The sequence below is a fragment of the Mustela lutreola genome, chromosome 16 (assembly GCF_030435805.1).
Source record: "Mustela lutreola isolate mMusLut2 chromosome 16, mMusLut2.pri, whole genome shotgun sequence".
NCBI lineage: Eukaryota > Metazoa > Chordata > Mammalia > Carnivora > Mustelidae > Mustela > Mustela lutreola.
Genome location: NC_081305.1, coordinates 26,891,525 through 26,919,400, shown reverse-complemented (window position 1 = coordinate 26,919,400; position 27,876 = coordinate 26,891,525). Strand labels below are relative to the sequence as shown.

Genomic DNA, 27,876 nt, shown 5'->3' with positions numbered 1-27,876 from the left:
TATATGTAGATTGGTGCTTTGGGGCAAATCCCTGTGTGGCCTTCTCAGTACTGAGGAATCATCTGAGCCCCGGCCTGTGAGATCTGTGCTCCCCTACCCATGCCTGTGCCAGAGGAGGGCGGCATTTAACGGCAAATAGAAAACACCCTGACAGCTTGACAGACCCGAAAAAAGGAAAAGCTTTGTCCCTGCCTTTTGAACAGAGGCCTTGCATTTTTATTTTGCACTGGGCCCCACCTTCAGGTGGGGAAACTGAGGCACAGCACCGGCCTGAAAGCACTCCCCAGATTCATGCAGACCCAGATAACCAGAGTTCTAATCCCAGCTCTGTTGCCAACATGTCTCATAACCTTGAGCAAAACCTTACCACTTTCTGGGCCTCAATTTTCCCATCTGTACAATGGGGAGTCAGAAGAGGTACCTTCTAGCCGTCTGGGGGTCATCGGGACTCAAGGACAGCCCTCCCCTGCCCTGGGCTCTGACCACAAAGAGGGTGTCTGTGAGTCTCAGGTGAGCTCCATCAACATCTGCCCTGTGATTCTCCAGCCTCAGTGAGAACGGTTTGTCCCTGGATGCGGTGTTCATGTTGACCCCGTGCTTCTCCACTCTGCCTTGGCTCCTTCACTTGGACATCAGGTCAGTGTGGCTCTGGGCCCCCTCCCTGCCCCCTGACCCCATGGGCCACTGTGCTTCCTTGTCTGTCCCATTCACAATGTTGCCTCTCAGGGTCCTGCGTGGCACCAGGCCCCGTGAGCATGTGGTAGGTGTCTGCTGAATGAATGAATGGACGATGAATGAAAGTAGCCTCAGGACACTGCTGTCTCTCCAAGTTTGCCATGGGACATGATCCATGATCTCCCTTATTCACGCTCTGGATCCTCCCAGGAGACGTTTATGGAAATCTGTGGCTCCCTGATGGAGGTTGGGTGCCCAAGAACTGGTCCCGGTTTCTGGAGCTGATAAGAACATAGAAGGGAGGCCTCCCAGCCAGGCAGCCTGGGCCAAGCCATGCAGATGAGCCATGGTTTCAGTGGGGTCTGCCCCTTCCCCCAACTTTCTCCTTCCAAGAACGGGAGGTATGGGCACTGACAGATCAAGTTCAAATCCAGGCTCATCACTTAACCTGCTGTGCAGCTTTGAGCAGTCACTGGTCCTCTCTGTGCCCATTTTTCTCATCCTTCAAAGGGGAGTAAGACTATGCCCTTATCTGACAGCCTTATCGTGAGCGTGAAAGGAGGTCCCAGTGGAGGTGTGCTTTGTATGTGCCTCAGTCTGTGTCGTTATGCTTAGTATGTTATACGTTGTTGTATTTGCTGAGAGAGTGGGCCACCATCCAGGCCCTCCGTGGCCAGGCCATCTGGTCTCTCTCAGACAGCTGCGTCCTCTCTGTCTGCAGCTCTGACAGCCAGCGTGTCGTCCTGAGAGGTGACAGAAGAGGCAGGTGAGGAGGGAAAGCTCCGAGGAGGGGAGGATGGGCTCCCCCTCCCCCTGGCCTCCATTTCCTACAGGAGCCCCCTACCCCAACCCCACACTGACCACTGTTGCTCTAGAGTAACCCACTCAGGTCTGGCACCCCTTCTGCAGATGAACCCCTGTGTCCATCAGTTCACAGTAATTGGCTACTTAGCTCTCTCTGGAAAGGAGGCAGGGCAGCTGGGGAGGGAGACACGATGTGGCGGGGGGGTGGCAGAACAGGTGCTCGCTCAGGGCTGCTGAGTGGGAGGGAGGGCGGCCAGCCTCTGCCCCTCGGGACCTCTGCAGACTCCCGACTTCATATGAGTCACCACCCTTCACACTCTGGGTATGGCGTTCGAGAAGCTAAGAACGGTTGGTGCTCTGAAAAAGTTTCCACACCTTTGCAGTAAACAAGGCATCAGTTCTGCACAGATGTTCCCAGCTGCCCCCTAGTGGGGCTGGGCCCCCTGGTCTCTCATGGGAGGTTGGCAGGCCCAGGGGCGGCCTAACGTGGAGCTGGGGAGCCGGGCAGCTGGGCAGAGGGCCTTCCCAGCTAAGGTGTCAGGGGAGGCATTGTCAGACCAGCCGGGCTGACCGAAGCTGGAGTGGCCCAAGGCCAGGGTGGTCTTGCGTCCTGGGCCAGGGTCTCAATTTCTGAGCACTCTCTGGGTTCTCGAAGCCTAGAAAGTGGAAGGCTGGGTATGATCAGAGGGAGGAGGGGTTCTGTCCTGGCCCCCCCCCTGACCTAGCCAGGTGCTGCCACCCGGGCAGGTGTAAGCTCCCAACTTTTCTCACTCTGGCATCTGTATAGGGAGGGACTTGATGGTCCCTAGGCCCCCTGCAGCCCTGACCTCTGAGTCTTGTCTTCCCATGTGTGTGTTGCAAACTTTCCTCTCAAAAATGGCCTCCCCACTTCAAGGGATCGATGGACTGGTGGGTCCTTGCCAGACTTCCCAGCTGGAGCCCAGTCCTCGGCCTTTCATCAGCGCTGCGTCCCCAGGAGCCTCTGGTACCGTCTTTATCCACTTCTTTTTGGGGGGGAACCATGATACAGTGAAGAGTTGGGGAGTGAGGAGAGCCTGGGGCCTGGGGCTGGGGGAAGAGAGTTTGAGAGAAGGAAAAGAAAGGGGGCCAGTATGAGGGCTGGTGAGGGGGCTGCTGGGCCCAGTGTTCTCCCCAGAGAAAAGATTCCACACTGTTTTTCAGAAGACCTCCCAGCTCTGCCATGGCCGTGTGACCATGGCTGGGCCCCTCCCCTCTCTGGGCCTTGATTTCCTCACCTAGGAAGAGAGATGCCTCATCTGGGGCCCAAACAGGGTTATCCAGAGGAGAAGTGGGAGGAATGTCCTAGGCAGGTGGGTCAGTCTCGGCAAAGGAAGGCCCTGAAGAGGGAAAGTTTAGCTCTGGAGAGGCACGTCAGTGTGGCTGGCATACACAGGGCCCGTGGAGGCAAGAGAAGCCATGGAAAAGGCCCTTCGCTTTTAGCCTGAGAGTAATAGGGAGCCACAGGGGGATTAAGCGCCTGAGAAGCATGGTCAGATTTGCACAGTTAAAAAATAAGCCACTGGTAAGTGGAAAAGTATTGCAGGGAGGCAGGAGCAGAATTGGAGGGTGTTAAAGTGGTCCCAGCAAGTGACAATGGTGGCCCGGACTCTGGCAAGGGCAGTGGGGAGGCACCGGAATGGAGCAAGGGCAGCTAGGCACTAGGAGGCCTTTACCGTCACTTAGTGGTGGGGATCGGGCTGTAGGGGAGACTTGGGGTGCAGAGCGTGCCCTGCACAGGGACGATCCTACAGCCTGGAGATTGAGAAGGAGGGGTGGAGAGAGAAGGGGAGAGCCCCTGGGGCTGTACACCCTGGGCCCTCTCTGACCCCCTGCCCCTGCCCCCTTTTAGCCTCAGGCAGTGTCAGCTGGAACCCCTGAGCCTCGCCTGCCTCTGTGAGACTCTGAAGAAGTGCCCAGGGCCTCTGGAAGTCAAGTAAGTAAGGGGGAGCACAGTCCTAGAGGGCACAATGGAGGCATCTGCCCAGTGACTTGGTTGAGAGTGTACTGGTTAGAGACCGGGTGAGTTCTTCCTGGTCCCCAACCCTTGGAGCCCTACCCTGCCCCTCACCTACCTGTAGCAGGCTCCTCGCGTCCCGTTAGGGCACCCTACCCTTCTACCAGTAGAGGCTGTGCTAGGCCCAGGGCTCCCTCTTCAGCATTTGCTCAACCCGGGGCATCTGGGAGCCCCAGTCTGCTCCCTGGGAGCCTCACCCGGCACCCCCCATGCCTGCCTCCGTAGCTGGAGCATGTCCCTTCTGAGGGCCCCCCCCCCAGGGCCTCCCTCTCCTGGTTACCCACTCATCTAGCCCAGAACCCCCAGGGTCTGGGACCAGAGACTCAACCTGGAGTCAGGAGTCCCGGCTCAGCCAGCTTTGAGCTGGGTGACCTTGGGCACATGGTTCTAACTCGGCATGCCTCTGCTTTGTCACCTGTAGAGATGGGCAGCTTTGTCCTCCTTGTTGTCACTTTATCACAATTACCTTACAGGAAAGAAATCCAAGACAAGCCTCCTTCCCCTAAATCAGCCCTTCTCCACATCCAGTCCATGTTGTCACTGGGCCCGTGACCAGTCCCCCCACCTCCTGCCCTGGTCTGGGCACATGATCGGCTTTGGCCTATTCGGAGCTACAGACCCCTCTGTGTTCCCCGGCTGCACTTGACATGGTTTTCCCATGATGACGGTCATTGTTCTTGCTTTCCCGCTCGCATCTCTGGTGCCCTCCTGGCCCTTGCGAGCAGCTCATCTACGGTCACCCAGGGTCCATCCTTCTGTGCCTCTCTCCATGTGCGCGCACACGGGGGCCCGGAACAAAGGGGGTTTTAACATCATTATCAGACATAGGATTTTACCATGTCAGATCTCCGCAGCCAGCTCTTGTCTCAGGACAGTACATCATGACTTCCCTGGAATGTGCAGTCCAGGAACTTTTAAATAAGCGCTTATTTTTGAATAAGTTAAGGCTTGATTTACAGAAAAGTTGCAAAGTTAGTGCAGAGAGTTCCGCTGCCCCTAGCCCCCCGTGGTTAGTATCACCCGTCATGGTCCATTTGTTGCGACTGGGAAGCCAGCCTTGCTTGCTACATTCACCACACTCCAGGCTTTCCTCAGATGTCCCCGGTTTTTCTTCCTAAGACCCTTTCTCTGACCCAGCATCCCGTCCAGGATCCCGCATGGCGTTTAGGCGTCATGTTCTCAGCCTCTCTGGTCTGTGACGGTTTGTCAGTCTTTGTTTTGCATAACTTTGACAGCTTTGAGGCGTACTCAATAGAGAGTTTGCAAAATGGCCCTCCGTGTGGGTGTATCTGATATTTTTCTGATGGGTAAACTGGGGTTCTGGGTCTGGGGGAAGAAGACCGCAGCAGTGCAGTACGCTTCTCGTCCCATCTCAGAGGCGCGTGCTATCGACTTAGGACTGTTGATGTTGACCTTGACGACCTGCTGATGTTGACCTTGACGACCTGCTGATGTTGACCTTGACGGCCTGGCTCAGGAAGTGTTTGTCAGGTTTCCCCACTGTGAAGTTACTTTTTAATTAAAAAAAAACACACACACTTCGGGGACGCCTGGGTGGCTCAGTTGGTTAAGCGGCTGCCTTCGGCTCAGGTCATGATCTCAGTGTCCTGGGATCGAGTCCCACATCGGGCTCCTTGCTCGGCAGGGAGCCTGCTTCTCCCTCTGCCTCTGCCTGCCTCTCTGTCTGCCTGTGCTCGCTCGCTCTCTCTCCCTCTATTCCTGACAAATAAATAAATAAAATCTTTAAAAAACAAAAAAACAAAAACACACTTCTATTATGTACACTTTGGAGCATATATGAAAGCAGAGAGAGTAGTGGAATGGACCCTCACTTTCCGTCTGCCTTCCTCAGTAATTACCATGCCGTGGCCCCAGCACACACCTGTACACACAGTATTTTGAAGCAAGTCCCAGACACCTCTTAACTTCGTCTGTAGTTATTGTAGTATATGTAGCTCAAAGGTAAGTGCCTTTTTTTGAAAGGTTTTATTTACTTATTTGAGAGAAAGTGAGTTGGAGGAGAGGCAGAGGGACAAAGAACCTGAAGCCGACTCTGGGCTGAACGCAGAGCCCAGAGTGGGGCTTGATCTCACGACCTGAGGTCATGATCTGAGCTGAAGCCAAGAGCTGACCACTTAACTGACTGAGCCGCCCAGGCGCCCCTGTTTATTTTAGTATAACCACAAAACCATTATCAGACCTAAAATATTTGGGGGGGGTCTTTTGTTGCTCTCTCTCTATCTATATATATACTTTTTATTTAAATTCAAGTAATTAACATAATGTATTACTGGTTTCAGAGGCGGAGGTCAGTGATTCATCCGTCTTATGCAACTCCCAGGGCTCATTACATCACGTGCCCTCCTTCATGCCCATTTATTTTTTCATATCTGTGCCTTTTAATATTAACCCTTCATAGTTTAGATGTGCCACAGGCTCCTCAGCCACACCCGTCTAGAGTCTAGATGGACGCCCAGGCCACTTCCAGCAGTGCGGGAGCCAGGGCTGTAGAAAGCGCTTTTCTGTTGTGTAACTGCTAAGCACCTCCTGTATACCAGGCACCGGGCCAGGCCCTGGAGGGGGCACAAGGATACAGCTGGACGTCCCTGCCTGCTGTGGCTCCCCTTCTGCAGCTGGAGGCTTTGTGTCAGCTGCCCCCAGCAGCGCTGGGTGTCTGAGCACAGATGGGGGTCTGAGGGCCCCCCTCCCTCAGCCGTGGCTGGAGAAAGTGGGATAATAGCATGAAAGCACTTTGCTGACTGTACGTACCAGAATATTGTTATCAACATGCTTAATGCTGAACTCCAGTAACCGGATGCTGGGGAAGGGGATGGGGATGCAGCCCCCTCCCCGAATTCTACCACTGCAGGTCTGCTCTGCCTGGGCACTGCTGGCATTCCATGTGAGATGTTGTAATGGGTTAAGTTGCCATTATTGCCTTAAAACAAAAAAGTGTCAAGCCCACACTGACTCAGCCAGAGGTCATGTTACTGTATACTGGGGGACTGGTGGGACAGGAACAGGGACAGCAAAGGGTAGAAGGGGAGAAGGCACAAGAAAGACACAGCTCAAAAGCCTCTGGGAGTGGGGAGGTTGCTCCAGACCCCTGCAGCAGCTCTATACGTCGCAGAGTGCTTAGACACTCTACTGGTCCCGGGTCTGCAGCCCAAGCAGACCCCAAAGGGTGGATGTCTGCAGTTTCTCCCAAGTGGGCTGCGTTCTGACAGATTATCCTGACAAGCGATCCGCTGGTTGGTCTGGTTTTGATGGACAACCCGAGACCCCAGCTAACCTGCACCTCAGCCCCTTTGCTGACCGGCTGTGGGCCGAGTGGCCGCCATTGATCTCACCGTGGGTCAAGGTGTCGTGCTCTTCCTAACAAGTGTCTTCTGCACAGCGCCCATCTCCAGGGCCCTCCAGATAATGCTCCCGTGAGTCCGTGACATTCGGGGAAAAGTATTAAGAGTTCCCTGGGAAAGTCACAATGCCCAGCAGCGTACTGAAACTCTGAGACGTCCTGCTGCAAAGGAAAACAATTTCGTTTGGCTTAACCAGCACTTTCCAGACTTGTGTGACCTTGGTTTTCCTCCAGCCTCAATGATAACGCAAGGGCCCGGCGTTTGGAGGGAGCGTGCTGGACAGCTCCTGTCCAGAGGGCTCTGGCTGCGAGGGTGCACTCCTAGCTTTTCCCAAGCCTCCCCCGCCTCATTCGGATGCTTTGTTTCACAGATTGTCCTGTGAGGTCCTGAGTGACCAGAGCCTGGAGACCCTGCTGCACCACCTAGCCCGGCTCCCCCAGCTCAGCCTGCTGCAGTAAGACTGCTTCCCCCATCTCCCTGTGCTAGGCTGAAGGTCTTAGCTTGCAAAGCCGTCCTCTCCTTTCCCGCCACTCGTTTTTCTTGGGCTTTTATTTTATCTGGGAGCTCTTCCCTAATACCTTACTCACCTTGGGGGGGGGGTGGGGGGGGGGTGCTCTGTGATCAGTTTCCTCATCTGTGAAATGGGACTCCTGTTCCCCAACCTCTCCCCCAGGGCTGGGGCTCCAACAAGACAGGTGTTCTCCGGGCACGTCGAGGAACGGAGGGGCTATGGCAAATGGGCTGTCGTACTTCTCACCCATGGAAAGGTCACCAGCTCCTCGAAAGGGACTTGACAGATGTAGGTGGTGTCTGTGTCACACGCCAGTTTTTAAAGGTCACCGTCTAACTCCGCCAAAGGGGAACTGAAGCAGCATCCTCCAAAGTATTTAAAACTCCACTTTCTAATTTCAGCGCAGACTGGTTAGAATTTAAAAAGGATTTACTTTAAATACTCTTCCAGCAGGGGGAAAGCAGCTGCAGCTGGGATGGAAAAACACAACGGGAAATTAAATCATACCGTTAATAACAGCAACATAAGTACTAAGGCTAAGGCTCTCTGGGACGCCCGAGGCAGCTCACTTCGCAGCCGGGATCTTGCTTGTCCCCGAGTCTTACTGGGCAGGGACGGAGGAGCCGTGGGACATTCCAGAAGTGGGCAGATGTGGCAGAGCTCGCGTCCACGCACGGCCCCCACAACGGGAGGGGCTCCTTTGAACATACAAAGTGGCAGGCTAACATGACCAGGTGGGAAGCCCCGGACCAGCGAAGGACTTCGTGCTCCTAAATCTCTTCTGTCTTTGGAATGAGGTGGCCAGCCTGCCCCTCACTCGGGCTCATGCTTTGTACTACTCAATCCATACACTGTTTGGAGGGCTGGAGACACAGCTAGGCAGGGGGAGAAAAGAGTAAGTCCTCATCGTCTTGGAGCTCACCTTGTAATAGAGGTAGCTGGACCATAAGCAAGTAAGATGAATTCAGATAAGGTATCACGAATTCAGTGATAAGGTATTTGTCTAGGTGATGTGGAAAAGGGTGCCTGCAAAGGTGAGGGCAGCAGGGAATGCCTCTGAGGAGGGATGCTAAGGTTCGACCCAAAGGACGAAAGGGATCCAGTCTTGTGAAGAGCAGGGAACAGCATTTCAAACAGAGGGAAGAGCATGCAGGAGGCCCTGAGGCATGATTAAACTTGGTAATCTAAAGGAACAGCCAGAAGGGCACTATGGCAGGAGGGGAGGTAGAGAGAGGGACCTGGGCAGGGTCACACATGGCCTGGGAACCATGGGGAGGAGTTTGGGATTTTTGTCCAAGGGGACTTGAAGGACTAGAGGTGTGATGTGTGTTTTCTTTTTCTTTTTTTAAAAGATTTTATTTATTTGTCACAGAGAGAGAGCACGCATGAGCAGGGGGAGTGGCAGGCAGAAGGAGAGGGAGAAGCAGGCTTGATCCCAGACCCTGGGATCATGACCTGAGCCAAACAAAGGCAAACGCTTAACCGACGAAGCCACCCAGGCACTCCTGTGATGTGTGTTTTCAAAAGCTCAGTGTAGGGGCTCCTGAGTGGCTCAGTTCGTTAAGCATCTGCCTTCACCTCAGATTGTGATCCCAAGGTCCTGGGATCGAGCCCCATGTCTGTCTCCCTGCTCTGTGGGGAGCCTGCTTCTCCCTTTCCCTCTGCCTGCTGCTCCCCCTGCTTGCATTCTTTCTCTGTGTCAAATAAATAAATAAAATCTTAAAAAAAAAAAAAAATAAAGAAAAGAAAAGCTCAGTCAGGGTGCTGGGTAGAGAACAGGTTGGGGGACAAGGGTGGAAATGAGAGCAGGGAAGAGGCTGTGTAAGGTTGGAGATGGTGGGTCCGGGATTGGTGGGGCTGGGGCGGAAGCAGGTCGATCCAGGATGCATCTTGAGAGTAGAACAGACAAGACAAGCAGAGGCGGGTTTATGGGGCGAGGGAAGTAGAAAGGCCAAGGACGCCTCCAAGGGCAAGACGGAGCCATCTCACTTTCACTAAAACAGTGGTTCCCAGCTGGGGGGACTTTGCTTCCCAGAAATACATGGCCATGGAGACATTTTCAGTTGTCGCGGCAGTGGGAAGTGGACAGGGACAGGGAGAATTACGGAAGAGTTCAGTGTGTAGAGGTCTGCTGTACCGCTGAACACCCTACTGGACAGCCCCAACAACGAGTTATCTAGCCCCAAATCTGATAGATAACTAGCCCTGGATTTGGGGTTGAGAAACTGCTCCAAGGGCCTAAAGCTTCCCGCACCCCGTCAGGAGGACTGGGCTGTTAAGTCTGTACTTGAGGCCAGAAACAATATAATCATAAAACAAGCATGGGTATCCCTCTAGGCAGTACAGCAACTTGATGTAATTAAGTCTTCACGACACCCTAGAGGAAGGTATCCCACAGGTAGTCCTGTTTTCTGGGTAAGGAAACTGAGGCTCAGAGAGGTTAAGTGACTCTTCCAAGGACACACAGCCGGTAAGCAGAACTGGAGCTCAAAGCCAGGTCTACTCGACTTGAAGTCTCTATTTGTTCCCCTTGAGTCCCTGCCCGCCTTCTTACTGCCTCGCTGACCTCCCTTTGCTTCCCCTCCGGCCCATCCAGGCTACTTGCCCACTCTTGGCTTGGCTCCAACTTGCCTACATAAGGCCCCGCTCCTTTCCTTCTCAGACTAAGCCAGACGAGGCTGTCCCCGAAGAGCCCCCTCCTGCTGGCCGACTTCTTCAGCCTGTGCCCACGGGTTCAGAAGGTGGATCTCAGGTGGGCATCACCCTAGGACAACCGGCTCTAGCCTTGGAGGGTTGTGCCCTGTCTGGTGGGTGGAAGGGTGTCAGGTGGAGGAGGTAGGACCCAAGTCAGGGGCATGGCTTCTGCAGGAAGGGGCGCCTGCCCCCGGGGGCATCCTGAGGCTGTGGCCAAGGGCGGCTGACTCAGGTGCTTTCTGCTCCAGGTCCCTGTGTCACGTGACCCTGCACTTCAGGTCCTGCGAGGAGCCGGAAGGCAAATGCTGTGGGTAAGTCCCTGAAACCGTGCCCAGGCAGCTGGTAGGTACTGGGGACAAGTAGACCCGCCTCTTGGATGCCTAGAGCAGAGTACAGCTTGCCTCCCATGGGCCATTTCCTTGAAAGGACCCAGTAGGGAGCCTTGTTTCCTTCAACACAAAGAAGCAGAGGTCCAGAGAGGGCCAGGCTTTGGCAAAGGCACATAAGGAGGACCTGTCAGACTAGGCCAGAGCTCACAGGCCTGGTCCAAGGAAGATGACTTTGTAACAGGCCGACCGGGCTTTAATCCCAGCTCCACGGGGCCTGGCCCCTTGCACGAGCTCCTTAACCTCTGTGTTCCGCGGCTTCCACAGCAGAAAAGGGAGCCAGCATATCGAAGGCTGTTTGCAAGGATTAACTGAGACGATGTGTAAAGCAGGTCTCACTCCCAGACACGGGAGTCCCTGCGCAGCTGCCTCCTGGACCCGTGCTCCATGGCTGCCTGAGGTACTGCCTCAGAGGCAGGATAATGGGGCAGAGGGCAACCTTCACCCGCAGAGATGATGTTTCTGGGAGCCGATGCTGCTGGCTTGCCGAGAGGCCTTGGACCAGACCCTTTTCTCGTCGGCCTCAGCCTCCTCAGCTGTGAAGTCACAATAAATAGGAGAATCAAGATATGTTGAATATCTGCAGGATGCCATTCTAGAGCCTTCTGCTTGTTGTGTCCCATATGCCTCACGGCTGTAATCCCACAGTAGGAAGGGGGCCATCGGGACTCTGAACCCTGGCCATTCCACTGTGCTCCTCAGCCCAGGGCAGACAGACTTTTCCCCGTAAAGGTTAGATTGGAAGGAGTTTGCAGTTTTTCAGGCCACACGATCTGACAGCCACCCAACCCCACCATTGTAGCTTGAAAGTGGTGCAGACAGTAGGTAAAGCGATGCCCCCACGCCCCCTGTGCTGGTAAGACACGTTTATAGACGTGGAGACTGACATTTCATGTGTTGTGCGTTTGTCAGAAAGTCGCCTTCTTCTGATTTTTTTATTTCTCCACCGTTTGAAAAATGGAAAAATTTATTCTTAGCTTGCAAAAACCAGGCGGCCCTGGGCCGTAGTTTCCCACCTCCTGCCCGAGGCCAATGCTACCCCTGAATTGTTTCTAGAATGCCTGAATTGTTTCTAAGCCCACAGTTTCCAAAATGCAGGACAGAGACCAGGATGAGAGGATTTTTCAGGAGGTTGGGCACAAGTATGGTAGTACAACATCACCCGAGTCCCTTCGTGAGGTCATTATTCCCGTTTTGATTCTCAATCTGATTAAGGCCAAGAGGAAGTCTGGGTGGGGGGTTGGCCTGACTTCAGCACGGTTCTAACACTTCCTGGGTCCCGTTCTTAATCAAGGGGGAGAGCCGTCAGCCAGAACATTCTGGCTCAAATTTAAGGATGATATTTGGCTCTCATTTCACGTGTCCCTGTGGTTTGTTTGCGGCATCCATGTCCCTTTTCCAACTAAGCGAATGATATGAGGTTTCCTTTTGCAATAAATGCATCCAGTGAAAAGAATGAGCTGATTTAAAAATAGGAAATAAATAATAGTATAATAAGGAATTTGGGAATGGGAGACAACCAAGAAGGAGAGAAACAGCAATTAAAAATTTGAGATACTGGGACGCCTAGGTGGCTCAATGGGTTAAGCCACTGCCTTCAGCTCAGGTCATGATCTCAGGGTCCTGGGATCGAGCCCTGCATCGGGTTCTCTGCTCAGCAGGGAGCCTGCTTCCCCCTCTCTCTCTGCCTGCCTCTCTGCCTACTTGTGATCTCTCTTTCTGTCAAATAAATAAATAAATCTTTAAAAAAAAATTCAAGATACTGATTTTAGATACTTTCTGATTTTAAGATGATTCTTCTTTTTCCCTGTTTTTTGGGGTTTTTTTGTTTTGTTTTTTTGTTTTTAGTTGTTAGCTAGTGACGATAGGTCCTTCTTTTACCTGACTGTATAGTCTTAATTTAGACCTTCCAAAGGCAGATCTACTGTTACTTTTTGTGTGGCTATTTATTCATTTTTATTAGAGTAGAGGTGGCCTTCAACATTGTGTTAGTTGCAGGTGTACAACCTAATGGTTGGACAGCTCTGTGCGTTAGGCATTGTTCGCCGTGATGGGGACAGTCGCCGTCTGTCACTGTACAATGTTATTACAGTATCGCTGACTATATTCACTCTGCTCTACTTTTCATCTTATGCTTTACATCATCCCCTTGACGTATTTTGTAACTGGAAGTTGGTATCTCTGAATCCCCTTCACCTCAATTCCAATGGCAAAGGCAAGAGCAGACATCACGCTTCTTCTCTCCCTCCCCACCTCGCATGTCTGTTCATTAACATGACCCCCCAGGTCTGGAGCTGTCCAACTTGAGCTTGAATCAACCACGGAGAGATCCTTGGCCCTACGGTTTCTGATTCAGTAGTCTGGGCCCAGTTCTAGAATAGAATTTGCATCTGAAAGAGTTCCCAAGTGATGCGGGGGTGCGGCTGGGAGTCCCTGTCTGAGAACCACCTCCCCAGAAGGAGCCCAGGGGGGCGAGGTGGGATCTGCTGTGCCCGAGGGGAAAGTGGTGGAGGACAGAGAGTTCCAGAGAATCCAGCCTTGGCTGAGGTCCCATGGGAGCTGGAGGCCACACCCAGGACAAGCCCGGGCGCGGGCAGAGCAGGTTTGAGTGGCTCAGCGCCCCCCCCTCCCCCTGGGCTTGCTGCCCCTCTTCCAGCAGGTTCACGGGCTGTGGCCTCAGTCAAGAGCACGTGGAGCCACTGTGTTGGTTGCTGAGCAAATGTGAAGACCTCAACGAGCTGGAGTAAGTTGGGGCATGGGAGGAGGGAGAGGAGCACGGGAGCACATGCCTGGGAGGCACTGGAGGAGGGGGTAGGTGTGTGTGCGCATGCGTGTGCGTGTGTGCAGGTCCTCAGCACCTGATGGGGGCAGTGCAGAGCTGTTGTGTCCCCTGGCGATCGTTCTGGGGTGCTGGCACTGACGGTGTGGTGGGGGTGGGCATGGTGGTCTCCATTCGCGGTGATGGGGACTGCGGAGAACGGTCTCTGGCTGGAGGGCACATCGAACAGCTGACGACCTCTTCTTCTTGCCTCTTGCAGCCTCTCAGCCAACATGCTGGGTGATGACGGGCTCAGGTGCCTCCTGGAATGTCTGCCTCAGTTGCCTGTCTCCGGTTCGCTTGAGTAAGTGAAGAGCAGCCTGGGGGACAGCCGGGAGGAAGACCCCCACCCCCACGCTAGGCAGAGCCCCCACCAGACATCCAGGAGAGGCTGTGACTACAGCATGGTGACCCAGGCTGACTTTGGGATGGGGAAGTGACAGTGGCTAACCCGCAGACCCAGGGTCTCAGCTGTCCTGGCTTCTAGTCCCTCCTGTCCCTGAAACCCCTCTGACTAAATCTGCAGGACACAGATTTGGAGATGTCCCCACAGCAGGGAGGGTCCCTGGGAAGTCACCATAGTCTCAGCCGATCTCCCAGGTGATCTGGGAGACTAGGGACCAGAGCCCAGATACAGCAGGTTGCTAGGCAACTGAGCTTTGGACTCTGGGTGTCCCTGAGCCCCTGAGCTGTCAGCCTGGCCCCGCCAAGCCTGTGTCAGCCCCAGTGGGTTCAGCTCCTGAGGACACAGGGCCTGGTGCCCATCCTGCCCATGTGGGGAGAGTGCCCTCTGGCCTCGCTCTGGACCGCAGTGTCTGCTCCTGGAGAGTGGACGCTAGGACATTGAGGACTGTCCTCCCAGAGATGACAACCAGAGGAGAGGAGAGAAGGGGGACTGGGCAGGGCTGCCCTGAGGTGCTGCCTCTACCCACCACTCATCCCGAACCTCATTTCTCTTCCAGCCTGAGTCACAACAGCATCTCCCTAGAAAGTGTCCTGGGCCTGGTGAAGATTCTCCCCTCCTGCCCACGCGTCCAGGAGGCCTCTGTGAAGTAAGACACTGGTGCCACTGCTCACACCGGGAAGAAGCAAGACTGCCGTGCTTAGCAGTCCTCTGTCTGTGTGACTTGGGGCAACTTGCAGCCCTCTCTGAGTCTCAGGGTTCCCTGAATGGAGGACCATGGTTTTTATCCTCTAAGGCCTAGATGACGTGGGGACCGGGGAGGTCACCGAGTGGGAAAGGCCAGGATTCAGTGTCCTCACAGAATGAGTTGGGGGGTCTCCTGTGGTCTCACCTTCTGGGGCTTCCACCTGCTTTTGTCTCATGGGCCCAGCCCCCTTCCCTCCTGCACCCCCTGGTGTCTAGGGCTCTGGAGTCTGGGCTTCCAGCTTCCCCACACCCTTCTCTTCACAGCCTGGGCTCTGAGCAGAGCTTCTGGATCCACTTCTCCAGACAGGAGAAGGCCAAGAAGACCCTGAGGTAAGTCCTGGTCTGGAGTGTGGGACCAAGGGGAGGGAGTGGGGAAGAGGAGGCTGACCCTGAGGCAGCTCTCCCATTTGCCAGCTGTGTGACCTCGAACAAGTGACTTAACTTCTCTGTTTCAGTTCTTCATCTGTAAAAGGGTAATAATAGTTAAGACCTGGCCCTTAGTGTTATTACGAGGCTTAAAGGAGTCGATATGTACAAAGGGTCTGGCAAGGGCCTGGCTCACTTGAGCCCTGTGTCAGTTGCTGGGAGCCTGGGGTGTTCTCTCTCTCAGCCTAACCACCACCGCCTTGGGTCACTTCCTCTGTATGTCTTTCTTCCTCTGTGATCATGGCCTCTGAACTGGGCCCCTGCCTCTGGCCAGGCCTCCTCCAGTCCCTTCACTTCATGGCACCCAGAGGGATCTTCCCAGCACACTTGGGACGGTGTCACTCCAGAGTGCTAAGCCCTGCCGTGGCTCCTCATTGCCCCCAGGATCACGTTCAGATTCCTTATCTCGGTCTAGCTTGGTCTCCTCTCCCTCAGTCTGATCTGGGTGCCACTTCCCATCATGGTCCTCCTCACCGCCCCCAACATCGTACACAGATACACCACACCACACCCCACCACACACGTAATGCACACACTCCACATGCATGTACACAACTCACACACGCCCACACACCGTACAGACACACGCCACCCATACATGCCCACACATCCATGGAACACACACATACACACCCACAACACACCCATAACACACATGCACACACATATTCAGCCCAAGGGACCTTCACTCCTTACTCAGTGAACATACACTGCCCGATGAAGCTTCCCTCCTGCCCAGCATTCAGCCCGACGCTCTCTTCCTTGTAGTTGCCAAGATAAACGTCTCCCAGTCCTTTCCTGCCCAGCTGAAATGTCAGCCTCTTGGAAGTCCCCAGGTGTCCCTGTCCCATGACCATGACCGGCCCTGTGAGGCCCGTCTGCAGGCCACCCAGGGCTACGGTGCCAGGAGTGTGGGGCCCCAGCAGGAATCCCAGGGCTCGTCCCTCCCAGGGAGCCTGCAGTAAAGGGGTACGGGGGAGGACGGCCGTGGCGGAGGTTTGGGCCTAGGGTCAGGCTGACGTGGACCGAAACAGGATTCCGCCCATAAATGACATGGTTGGAATCGCATGAGATGCTGTGTATAAGGCAAGCTCCTCCAGTTACCCAGACGCTGGCCCAGGGCCTGGTAGCATGGAGTGCGGGCTCAATAAGGGACACACCTGCCCTTTCTTGGCAGTGGGCGGGGTGATCTCTCTCAAGAGATAGCTCTCAAGAGAGCGGGAGCTGCATCATGGGCCTGTTCTCAGGTCCTGATTCCAAGCCTTTGTCCTCTGTGTGGGGCAGCCCGCCGGCCCTAGGGGAGATGGGAAGAGGCAGGACAGCAGCCCTGGAGCCCCAGCAGGCCTCACCTGGGCTCTGCCCCTTCCCCTCTGCCCGCAGGCTAAGCCAGTGCAACTTTGGGCCAGAGCATGTGTCCAGACTGGCCACCGGCCTGAACCAGGCCCTAAAGCTCACGGCTCTCACGTGAGTCACTGGGCCCACCCATGGGAGTGGGGGAAGGGTGGGGGCTCCCGGTGAGAGCCACCCCGGTAACGGACCTCTGTCCCCAGGCTGACCCGGTGCTGCCTGGGCCTGGAGCAGCTGACGCGACTGCTGAGTCTGCTGAGGTGGCCGGTGGGGCTGTTCAGTCTCAGGTACTGTCTCGCTCAGGGCCCCCGAGAAAGGGTCTCCCCCAGGATCGTGCCCCCAGCCACATCCCGTACCCCACCCTGCCACCTGAGCCCTGCCTTTAGCCCCAGAAACCCCCTCAGGCCCACGGAGAGGCTGCCGTCCTTGAGGTGGGCATCTCCTTGGGCACTGAAGAAAAACAAGAACCCGAAGAGGACACCCTGCTGAGGTCAACAATAACATAGCAGATACAGGGTGTGCCTGCTCACGGGGATCATTTTAAAACTTCCAGAAAAGGGTTGCTGAAGGGGAGGGGGAAGGGAGTACGGGGACACTGGGTGACAGGCATTAAGGAGGGCATGGGATGGAATGAGCACTGGGTGTTCTAGGCCCCTGAAGAATCACTAAACTCTGGGTCTGAAATAGTAGTACACTGTAAGTCAACTATTGTGAATTTAAATCACAAAGCAAATAAATAAATAGAAAAGAAATTTTTCAGAAAAAGCAGAGAAGTTACCAGCAGTAGAGAGAAGTTACCAGCAGTAGAAAGACTCCTGTCCTGAGACCCTGGGCTTGGCGGTTATTGGGGGTTCTTTATGCTTGCTTCATCTTTTTTTTTCTTTTTTTTTTTTTGGCTAAATTGTCCTCAAGTTGTAGATCTTGTAAAACATGCCTCCTAAACATTTCACCACGAATTTTAAAAAAACGAGGGGCGCCTGGGTGGCTCAGTGGTTTAAGCCTCTGCCTTCGGCTCGGGTCATGATCTCGGGGTCCTGGGATCGAGCCCCACATCGGGTTCTCTGCTCGGCGGGGAGCCTGCTTCCCCCTCTCTCTCTGCCTGCCTCTCTGCCTACTTGTGATCTCTCTCTGTCTATCAAATAAATAAATTAAAATCTTAAAAAAAAAAAAAAAAAAAAAACGAGGACATTTTGCACACAATCGCAGTTGAATGAGGATTCCCAAGAGAATCAGATCCAGTCTGATCTAAAAGGTCCCACTGTCCCCAAATGGGGTAGCTGGTACGTCGGACCCAGAAGCCAGTCAGGCAGCACACTGGCGTGGAGTAGTGATGGCTTTTAGGACTCTAAGTCCATGTCACACACGCCCCCGCCCTGCTTTCCTCTTTTACATCACTGACCTGTGGACAAAAGCGCCAACTGGGCCGTGTCTACACTGGCTGGCTCTGTCTGGTAGCTTCCCCCTGACTTTCCTGGAATGGAACTTAGACCCAAATGCCCCATGAGACTCAGTTACATATCTGGGTCCCAAACCCTGAGTTCATGGCCGGGGCTCAGCACGTCTCAGCACAGCCAGTGACGAGGCCGGTGAGGTCTCGTGGCTGTCCCAGATGCCGTTCTCCTTCGGTTGTGGTACAACAGACCTAACAAAATCTATCCTCCTAACCATCTTCAAGGCTGAAGTTCAGGAGTGTTAAATGCAGCCTCATTGTTCTGCATCCACAGCTCTTTTCTTGGAAAACTGAAACTTCACTCCCAAGACACACAACCCCGCTTCCCCCTCCCCCAGCTCCCGGCAGCCATCATTTTCCTTCTGAATCCACGGTTCGGGCTGCTCTAGGGACCCTGTCTAAGTGGGATCGGGCAGGATTTGTCCTGTCTATGACTGGCTTGTGTCACTGCATCACGGCCTTAGGGTTCATCCCCATTGAAGCAGGCGTCAGAATTTCCTTCCTTTTCCAAGCTGACTGATGTTGCTTTGTACATAGACACCGTGTTCCGTTGATCCGTCCGTCCGTCCGTCCATCCGTGGACCCTTGGGTGGTTCCACCTTTTGTCTGTGGTTCTTTATGCTATTGCGACCATGGTGTCCAGATACCTCTTTGTGTCTCTGCCTTCAGTTCTTGTGGGTATCTACCCAGCATTGCTGGCTCACCCAAAATAACGCTTTAAAATAAAACTTTTCATACTCTAAAAATAATCCTTCCTCGTCGTAGAGATTTGTGGAAAATCCAGATGAACATAAGAAAATAGTACTTTGAAAAAGAAAAAAAAAAAACTCAACATAACTTCAAAAGCAGAAATATCTTAAACAACTCTCTTTTTTCCTGCTCCTAAATTAATGCACGCACATTGTAGAAAGTCCGGAAAAATATTGGAAACTAAGGAAGAAGGGGAGAAACCACTTGTGAGAATTCTACCATCTAAACAACTGTCGTCAACTTTTATAGATTTTTCTTGAATCTCTGTCTTCCCATTTCTTTTTTTCCAAAATATTTTGTTTATTGGTTTGAGAGCGAGTAAGCAAGAGAGAGAGCACAAGTGAGGTAGAAGGACAGGGAAGGTGAGAGAGAGAGAGAGAAGCAGACTCCCCACCGAGTGGAAAACCCAACATGGGGCTCGATCTCAGGACCCTGGGATCATGACCTGAGCTGAAGGCAAATGCTTAACTGAATGAGCCACCCAGGCACCCCTGTTTCCCTGTTTCTATCCATGTTTTCTTCTCTTTCCATACATATTTTTTCCTTTTTTAAATACAAAATGGGGATGTTCTATATAGGATTGTATTTCCTTGTCTTTGCCATGCTATATGGACCTTTCCTTAAGCCTAAAACTGCTGTTTTAAAAAAAAAAAGAATATTTTCCGTTGGGATTATTGCAGTAACTGTCAGAGCAAGGGTGTTGTTAGTTTCCTGTTTTATGCTTGTGCCTAGTTGTGTAATTTTATAGTTTTTAAATAAAGCCAAAAAGTGTCTGAGCCCCGCCCTTGCCCCCCCACCCCAGCTCCCACCCCAGGGGAGCTTCATCTCCTTCTGTTTCTGCAACAGGGTGGAGGAGCCGTGGGTCGGCACAGCCGGGGTGCTCGCCCTGCTAGAAGTCTGCACCCAGGCCTCAGGCAACATCACTGAAATAAGGTGAGTGGAGGGAGAAGGCCCCTCAGAATTCTTCATCTTTTCATGACCATTGGGACCGTCCCTCACCTAGACGTCAGTCTCTGGCCTTGTGGAGTAACAGCTGTGTCACTAGCAAATTCTCTGGATCTCCAAGATGGCAGGGGCTACACATATTTGTTGGGACTTGTGCAGTAATCAAGCCACAGGGCCAGAGAGAGGATGGCAGCCACAGAATTAAGACAAAGAGCTGCTGGATCCCAGGTAGACACAGCTGGGCATCCACACTGATTGTCTGGAAGTGGCCCCTGGGTTACAGTCAGCATGCACTGTGGCTCTAGGACTAGAGGTGACAGAATGACGTGGAGTAGCTAAGAGCAAAGGCTGTAGAGTCCCACTGACCTAGGTCCAGATGGATCCTGGGTCTGGGAGCTCAGAGTCAGTAGACCGGCAGCCCTGGGTGGAGCTCAGCCACCACAGGAAAGCTGCTGTGCACCTCGCACTGGCTACCCGTTCTCTCCTCAGCATTTCGGAGACCCAGCAGCAGTTCTCTCTCCAGTTGGAGTTTCCCCGTCAGGAGAACCCAGAGGCCGTGGCCCTCAGGTAGGACCTAGTACCTGGGCCCCCAGGGGTAGCTGGTGATGGGCCAGGGCTGGGGATAACTGTTGCTTCTGATCAATGGGTCTTGTGCCTTGCTTAGAGTCCTTTGATATCCAGAGTGTCTACATGGCCAAAGAAGTCTGGCCCAGCCTGCCCAACCCCACCCCAAACCTCAGTATCAGCTCTACTCATCCCTACCACCTTTCAATTCCCCCAACACCACCTTGCTCCCTTTGACCTCGGGGCCTTTGCACAGGCTATCACTGGACCAGAATGTTCTCTCCTCTCCTACCTTCTTCCTTCTTTACCTAGTTAGCTCTCCCTCATCCTTCAAGTCTCAGCTGAAATACCACCACCTCAGGAAAGCCCCTCTGAACCCCCAGACATAGTTAAGTTCTCCCATGACCCACCATTACAGATGCCTGGATTCACAGCATCCGAATCCATACAGCTCATTTTGGAAATTAAAATGTCACCCCTTTTGGGTGCCTGGGTGGCTCAGTGGGTTAAGCCGCTGCCTTCGGCTCAGGTCATGATCTCAGGGTCCTGGGATCGAGTCCCGCATCGGGCTCTCTGCTCAGCAGGGAGCCTGCTTCTTCCTCTCTCTCTCTCTGCCTACTTGTCAAATAAATAAATAAAATCTTTAAAAATAAATAAATAAAATAAAATGTCACCCCTTTTGAATGAATGCAGCCCTGCCTGTGTACATTCTGAGGATCAGACCATAGCTGGATATCAGCCCCAACTCACCTCCTTAGGTATGTTCCCTTGTGCAGTAAACAACCTGCACCGCCATACCAGCTGCATCATCTGGACTTCTCCTTCATAGCACTTGCCATAATTGAATAGAAAATTGTGGGACTTTATTTCATTCGTGTTTATTTACCCCTCAAAGGTAAGCTCCTTCTAGGCAGTGACTGAGTCACTGGTGTTCAGAAACTTCTGCCTCCCTATCTACCTCCAGGTTGGCTCACTGTGACCTCGGGACCCATCACAACCTTCTTGTCTGGCAGCTGATGGAGACATGTGCCAGACTGCAGCAGCTCAGGTCAGAACCCTGAAATACCAGCTAGGGCCCTGAGTTCTCTGATCACCCCCCAGTGCCCCAACCAGGCCACATGGGAGAAGCTGACCAATCCAGGATATGGTCAGCATGGGAATGAGCAGAGCCTGGGGTAACATTACTTTCTCTGGCCTTCTTGCTTCCCCAAGCAGGAGAGAATCACACTTGGCCAGTGGGGGTAGAACCCCAGGGTGGCCTAGGTGCCCCCACTGCGAGCCCTTGGGTGGTTCTTTCCCCTCTTTTGGGCACCCCCGTCTTTGTATGCTGGATGACCCCCCGAGGAGCATCCAACCTGAAATCCTCTGGAATGTGCTCTGGCCTTTACAGCTTGTCCCAGGTAAACCTCTGTGACACCAGCTCTCTGCTGCTGCAAAGCCTCCTTTGGTCCCTGTCTGAGCTGAAGACATTCAGGTATGCAGACGAGACGTTCACTGGGAGGCTGTGCTCTGCCCCCACACTTCCTGCCTCCTCCCCCAACCCAGGGGCTGAGACTCCTTGAGGCCAGGAAATGGTAGCAGCGTGTGTGGTCATCCACATTGCCACATGGCAGGAGTGATTTCCTCTTTTTCCTTTATTATTTGAAATAACTGCAAATGAACAGAAGACTTAGAAGCAGTTCCATATATCATTTTCCCAAATTCACCCCTTGTCAATATATTTTCTCCCGTCTTCCCTCCTTCCTCACCCCTCCCTTCTGCTCTCCTCCCTCCCTCTTTTACCGAGCCATTTGAAAGTTGTTGCATAAATGTGCCCCTTCACCCTTTGCTATTTCAGTGAATTGCCTAAGAACATTCCCTCCTGTAACCCAGTAAACCTATAAAATGCAGGAAATTTAACATCCTGCACTATCGTTATCAAAACTACTGTTCATATTCCAATTTTGCGCCAAAAGTCCCAGTCGTGTTGTTCGTGGCATTCCCCGCCCCCCCCCCCCGCACCGCCCCCGCCCGGAGTCCTGGATTCTACCTAGGATCACTCGCTACACTTAATTGTCATTTGCCTTTTGTCTCCAATTTGGACGGGTCCTCAGGCCCTCTTTGTCTTGCACGATATTGTCATGACATTTACATCTGTGATTTTGTCCACGATTTCCCCTCTGTTTGGCTTCAGGGTTCCCTCAAGTTGAGGCTTAGGTCCTGCCCCTGGGGCAGAAACTCACAGAGGTGTTGTTGTGTTCTCTTCGGGGAGGCACACTTTGTCCCCCCACACCCCGCTCCCTCCTCCCATGCTGGCAGTAACAACTGTGATTCCCCGCTGAAGGGGGGAGTGCCTGCCAGCTTTCTTCCCCTGCAAAGCTACTGTTTTCCCCTTTCTAATTAACCCATATCTTGGAGGGAGACACTTTAAGGCGCTGTAGAAAATCCTGTCCTTTCTCACATTGTCGTCTGCCAATTTCCACCCTCCCTGAGAAGGCTTGCCTCAATCCAACGTCAGTATGATGGTTGCACAATGAAGCTTTTCTCACTTTTAATTCTCCTGTAAACCAACTGATTGCATCCGGGAGCAAGTGTCCTTTTGGGGCCAGTGTCTCTTGAACACCTCTCTAGTACTTGCTACTCAGCTTTGTGGTTTAAATAAAGATGCAGCGCTCGTGGTAAAAGCCCATCGCTAGCTAGATTTACAGTGAGGCCCGACTATGGCACAGGTGGTGAAGTTGCTACCTGAGTACGGTTTAGGGAAATACTCCACTGGTCCAGGCTGTACTAAGTGTAATGATTCCAAGGTGGGGGAGATTTATGAAGGGAGAGAGGGCACCTTCCCCCCTGCCCCACCCCTCCTCCTTGGCCTCTGCTAGCAACACTTAGAGCTCTCAAGGCCTTGAGTCCCTGTCTGACCTTCTGCCTTTGACCCCCACCAGGCTGACCTCCAGCTGTGTGAGCTCTGAGGGCCTGGCCCACCTGATATCTGGTCTGAGCCACTGCCACCACCTGGAGGAATTGGAGTGAGTCACGGAGGGGGCGGGGGCGGGGGGGGGGGAGTGGATCTGGGAAGGGATGGCCCAGCCGAGGGCAGGGGTGGCGCGGAGAGCTGGGCCTTTGGTAAGGTGGGTGGTGAGACTTCGGCCTGTCTCTTGGCTCCCTGATGAAGCCCAGCAATCCTGGGTGTGGCCTGGGAAAGCTGAGCACTGCCTTCCTGGTCCCAGCTTACCACTGGCTCCGAGCGATCCAGGATGAGTAACCATGCCTGTCTGTCTTTACATTTCACATGAAATGTAAAATGGGGGTCATCGCCCTTCTCTGCCAGGGGGTCTGTGGGGTCGAAGGGATCACTGCACATGTGTGTCTGTGTGTCCCCTGGTCCTGGCTTCCTCTTTTGCAGCCCTCATCCAGGGCATCCTTTCTCAGCTGGATCATCTGAGACAGCCAAAGGCCAACGGCCATGCCCCCTCCTCAGGGACCCCAAAGCCCAGCCCTTGAGCCAGCCAGGAGTGCCCCGGCGGGGCCTGGACAAAGAGGGTGGTCCGAGATCTGCAGACCCCGAGTTGCCCCCACTGAGGGCACTAAGAGATGCAGATGGCTAGTGAGATAGCTCAGCTCCAGGAGCCAGGAAGGCTTGGCTGACACTCACCTCGTACTTGGCCCCTCCAGCTTATCCAACAACCCATTTGTTGAGAAGGACACCGAAGCGTTGATGACGGTCCTTGAGGGGATGTGCTGGCTGAAGAGGCTCGAGTAAGTGGTGGTGGTGGTGGTGATGGGGAGGGAGGAAGGTGGGGAGGAGCTGGGAGCCTAGGAACCTTTTCCTCTCTTGTGAACACAAGCTGTGACATCCCTGGATGGATACAGGTGAGCCAAATTACCCTCCCTTTTACTCCCTTACCTGGCTGAGTGCCAGCAAAATGCTTGATCCCTGGAAATAAAATCCTCAGTCACGCTGACCCAAGCCAGACACTGACTGGCTCATGCCACAGGAAATTAGAAGGCAGCTAACTTCAGGCATGGCTGTATCCAGGGGTTCTGTATTTGTTCTCTCTCTCCGCCCTGTCCCCACCCCATCTTGACTTCATTCTCAGGCAGGTGGTCTCTGTGGGTGACAGGTTTCCTCTCTCCAGCTTCACAGAAAAGGAGCACCTTTCTCTCTGTAGTTATAAGCTCTAGATGATTCTCACTGGACCAGCTCAGGTCACATGCCCACCCCTAAGCCAAGCACTGGGGATCAAAGCTTACAGTCTTCCAAGTGGCCAGATCTGGGTCACATGCCCACCCAACTGCCTGGACTCAATTGAGGGGCCGGCGGTGTTTCTGGACACTATTGTCAGAAATGGGAGAAACAAATTGTGGGCAGGTGAGACGCACAGCTGTCGGCTGCTCTTTGTTTACAATCATTTCCTTGGGAACTGGCAGTGTTTTTACTCTCACCTATAATTTGGAAGTCCCCGGGTTCCAACAAGAGCAGAGATAGTCTCAGTGTGAAGGACAGCCCCCCCTCCACTGTGCCCAGTCATATCAGTATCTAGACAGAGCCTTTTACACAGTGTCTTTTACTGTTAATCTCTAAGTTTCTCTGATGACCAAAAATATACCCCGGTTATAGAAAGTTTCGTAATTACAGAAATATGTAACAAAGGACACGAAATCCTCTGGCAGTGACACCCCCTGGGGAAACTGCTCTGAAGGAGCAGTGTGTGAATTTGCTTCCAGATTTTTTTCAACATATGTGTTGAATAAGGTTTAAAAGTAGCCTTCTGACTTTTTGCCCGGTAACAGTAGAATTCTCCCACTTTGTCCCTTTCTGCTTGTCCTGGGGACCCGGGGCATGGATGGTATCAGAGAGACGTTTGACCAGAGGACCCACGTGTCTTTCTCCCAAGCTGTTTCTTTGTCTTTCCCCCATGTGCCTTCACCTCTGTCAGCCTTCCTTCTGGAAGCTTTTGTTGGATGGGGGCAGGGAGAGGGGGTGTTGGAGGCCCAATGAGATCGTTGATTGGCTCATGCATGCATTTAACAGCTGTTTGCCAGGACCCGGGGCTGGAGGTACCACAGAGAACAGGACAGATGTGTGATCTGTCCCTGGTTTCCCAGGCAACTAGTGCCACTCTCTTTACCTCTCACCTGCTCGGCCACCCCAGCTCTAAAGGGGGCATGATGAAGAGAGGGGATGGATTCCCCACTGTCCAAACGCCCCTGCCCGTTTCAGATCTGTCATTTCTGAGTGTTTCCTCCCCGCCACCAGCTGACGTCTTCCACCTGCCCCATCTGTGGCCGAATAGTCAGGGGTATGGCCCCTGGTTAGGAGCCATGCCACCTGGCTTCAACCCTTGGTAGGGTGACTGCTGTCCCAGTTTCCCTGGGGCTGAGAGTCGCCCATCCTGGAGCCCCCCTCAATTCTAGGCAGACCAGGATGCCTCTGAATGTGTGAGCTTGGGCAAATTACTTCTCTGTGCTTTTCTCCCCATCTTAACTTTGGCAAAAATAGCTGTACTTACCTCCTAGGGGTGTGGCAAGGATTAAATGAGATAATACATACGAAGTCCTTAGAACAGAGCCTGGCACAGAGTTCACACTCTGCAAGTACTGGCTCCTGTTTTTTTTATTTATTTTTATTTTTATTTTCATTTTATTATTATTATTATTATTCCCCTCTCCTGCCCCGGGTGGAGTCCTGGAGTGTGATCCCAGGGGTGACACATGCTTGGGGTTCAGGAATGGAAGTCCTATGACCTTGGGTTCTGTTGTGTTGCTTCTACTTTCTGTGTGGCCTTTAATAAGCTCTCTAATCATGCTCTGAGCCTCAGTGTGCCTCATCTGCAAAATGGGGATGAGAGAGTTCTACTTCTCAGGATGGCCCCAAGCTCAGTGCTCAACCTCGAGTATATGCCCGCTCTGGGGCCGCTAGGATGCCTGGTCAGCAGACTGGGTCCCGTGTGCTTTGGAACACAGACCTGCTGCCTGGGTGGCCTTTACTCATGCAGAGAAACGGCCTTTGGATGCCTTATGCGGTTTTGTTCTATACAATATGTCTACTTCGTGTGGATGTAAATGGCTATCTTGGAGGTCCCTGGGGATTGCTGAGCACCAAGGCCTGCCGACTGGATGGGGCCTTGGTCTCTACCGGGGACCCAACCCCAGTGATGTCCTCCTCTGGCCTCCTCTCCTCCAGCCTCAGCCATCTGCCGCTGGGCAGCTCCGCCCTGGCCCTGCTCACCCAGGGACTAAGCCACATGAGCGTCCTGCAGAGCCTCCGGTGAGTGGCCCAGTGACCCCATGGGAATGAGTGGGAGGACACACCCGGGGTCTGCGGGGACCGCCCGCCCAGGGAAGCACTAGAGGCATTTCCCTGAGGACCGCCCGTGACTCCCGGGCCTGGGGACGTTGCTGCCCTCCCAGGTCAGTGCCCACCGCTCTTGCCTTCCGCTGCCACCAGCTCCCTCCCGCTATAGGAGTGACCGCCAGGGGCTGGGCCCGAATCCTGGAACAGCCCTAAATGTGCACCGTTCTCCCGGTGTGCTCGTTCACATTTCTGATTCCACGAGCTTGCGCTGCCTAGATTCTGCATTTCTAACAAGCTCCCAAGTAATACCAATCCTGAGGGTCAGTAAGGACAGTATGGTCTCTGACCTGGTGACCTTGGCGTTCTTCCTGTGGGCCCCTGGCCACCTTGATTAACAGATATAACACATTCTGTTCTCGGGATTTTGCAAAATATAAAATGCGGCGACTACAGATAAACCCAAGAGACTTTGTGTCTCCCCGAGTCCCCTCCCCCACGTGGCTGCCTAGAGTGCGTGACAGATGAGGTCAGAGAGTTCTGAGAAGCATATCAGATGGGACTAGGTCATTTCATCCAAAATTAATTCTCCGAAAGGCACTTCCCTAAAGTTTAATTTGTGAAAAGAAGGAAAACAAAACAGCCTTCAGATCCTTGACACAGGGCCTTGACAGTTTGCCTCCTGTGGTTTGTTGGGTTTGGGTTTTCGCTACTCATGGGGGCAGGGCAAGGTCAGGGTGCAGAAAAGGTCAATAAACCGGCTTTATGGAAAAGCCCAGTGTTTGCATTGCTTAGAACACCTGTGCCGGGGAGAAATGATTTGCCTGGATTACGGAGCCCCATGAAACTGGCCATTAGCCAGGGTGGCCCGGGCGTTCCCTGACATGGAGGCTGAGGCAGAGACTGGCCAGACGAAACAGTGTGGCCACAGCTCCTGGGCCGGGGGAGCAGGGAGCTCTGGGCTTGCGTTTCCGCTTTGCCTGGGAGTCACCAGCAGTGCGTGGCCAGTCATGGTTCCTCCCTGGGCTCAGTTTTCTCATCTGGACTCCGGGTACAGTCATTCCCACCTTACCTGTCCCCCTCCCCAACCAACCCCTCAAGTTGAGCATATGGGTTCCTGGTGTGTAAAAGCTTTGCAAACCTCACCTAGCACCTTCAAAGGCCTGGGCCTCTGCTCCTGACCAAGGCCTTTGCTTCTCCAGGCTGAGCAGGAATGGTATTTGTGATGTCGGCTGCCTCCAACTTTTGGAGGCTCTCAGAGCTGCCAGCAGCTTGAAGGAGCTGGGGTGAGTTGCCTCTCTGTCCCCCAACTCAAGACAACTTGGGCAGGGCGAGATGGGAAAAGCAAGGGGATCCTCGATTGAGTATGCTCTGCCCAGCCTCATCCGCGTGCCTTCACCCGCTTCCCCCTTCACAACCCCAGGCCTAGACCGTCAGGAAACCCCAAGATGGGTTGTGAGATTGTGGGCTGCAGCAAGAGGGATTCAGGTCAGACACCAGGGAGAACATCCTGGAAACAGAAGACAAGGGTCGGAAGTCCTCACCTCAGATGGGCTGAGGGGCCTGCCTCAGTGTGAGCTGGGGCCTCTCTCTAGACATCACTACCCCTTCTGTGCTGAGAGGGGGGCTGTGGACGAAATGACATGGCGGCCAGGCGGATGGTTCCAGTCCTCCTGTTGTTCTCTCCCCAA

The 27,876-nt window shown here is 53.5% G+C and overlaps 1 protein-coding gene across 8 annotated transcripts in view; it reads left to right on the top strand.

Annotated features, from left to right (window-relative positions):
- NLRC5 (NLR family CARD domain containing 5) overlaps positions 1-27,876 on the top strand; it is an 85,721-nt gene that overhangs the window by 52,008 nt on the left and 5,837 nt on the right. For 3 of the 8 annotated variants that reach the window (XM_059153355.1, XM_059153356.1, XM_059153357.1), the window contains exons 20-40: positions 547-636; positions 1,397-1,441; positions 2,375-2,464; positions 3,350-3,433; positions 7,244-7,327; positions 10,047-10,136; positions 10,327-10,389; positions 13,121-13,207; positions 13,503-13,586; positions 14,245-14,334; positions 14,697-14,762; positions 16,239-16,322; positions 16,409-16,492; positions 19,252-19,338; positions 19,840-19,917; positions 20,879-20,962; positions 21,305-21,388; positions 22,836-22,919; positions 23,566-23,649; positions 26,078-26,161; positions 27,388-27,471. In XM_059153355.1, the coding sequence (XP_059009338.1) occupies positions 547-636; positions 1,397-1,441; positions 2,375-2,464; positions 3,350-3,433; positions 7,244-7,327; positions 10,047-10,136; positions 10,327-10,389; positions 13,121-13,207; positions 13,503-13,586; positions 14,245-14,334; positions 14,697-14,762; positions 16,239-16,322; positions 16,409-16,492; positions 19,252-19,338; positions 19,840-19,917; positions 20,879-20,962; positions 21,305-21,388; positions 22,836-22,919; positions 23,566-23,649; positions 26,078-26,161; positions 27,388-27,471 (1,710 nt within the window). Of the gene's footprint in view, positions 1-546; positions 637-1,396; positions 1,442-2,374; positions 2,465-3,349; positions 3,434-7,243; positions 7,328-10,046; positions 10,137-10,326; positions 10,390-13,120; positions 13,208-13,502; positions 13,587-14,244; positions 14,335-14,696; positions 14,763-16,238; positions 16,323-16,408; positions 16,493-19,251; positions 19,339-19,839; positions 19,918-20,607; positions 20,673-20,878; positions 20,963-21,304; positions 21,389-22,835; positions 22,920-23,565; positions 23,650-26,077; positions 26,162-27,387; positions 27,472-27,608; positions 27,869-27,876 lie in introns of those variants that run through there. The other 5 variants (XM_059153362.1, XM_059153359.1, XM_059153361.1 and 2 more) reach the window with 5 other exon arrangements.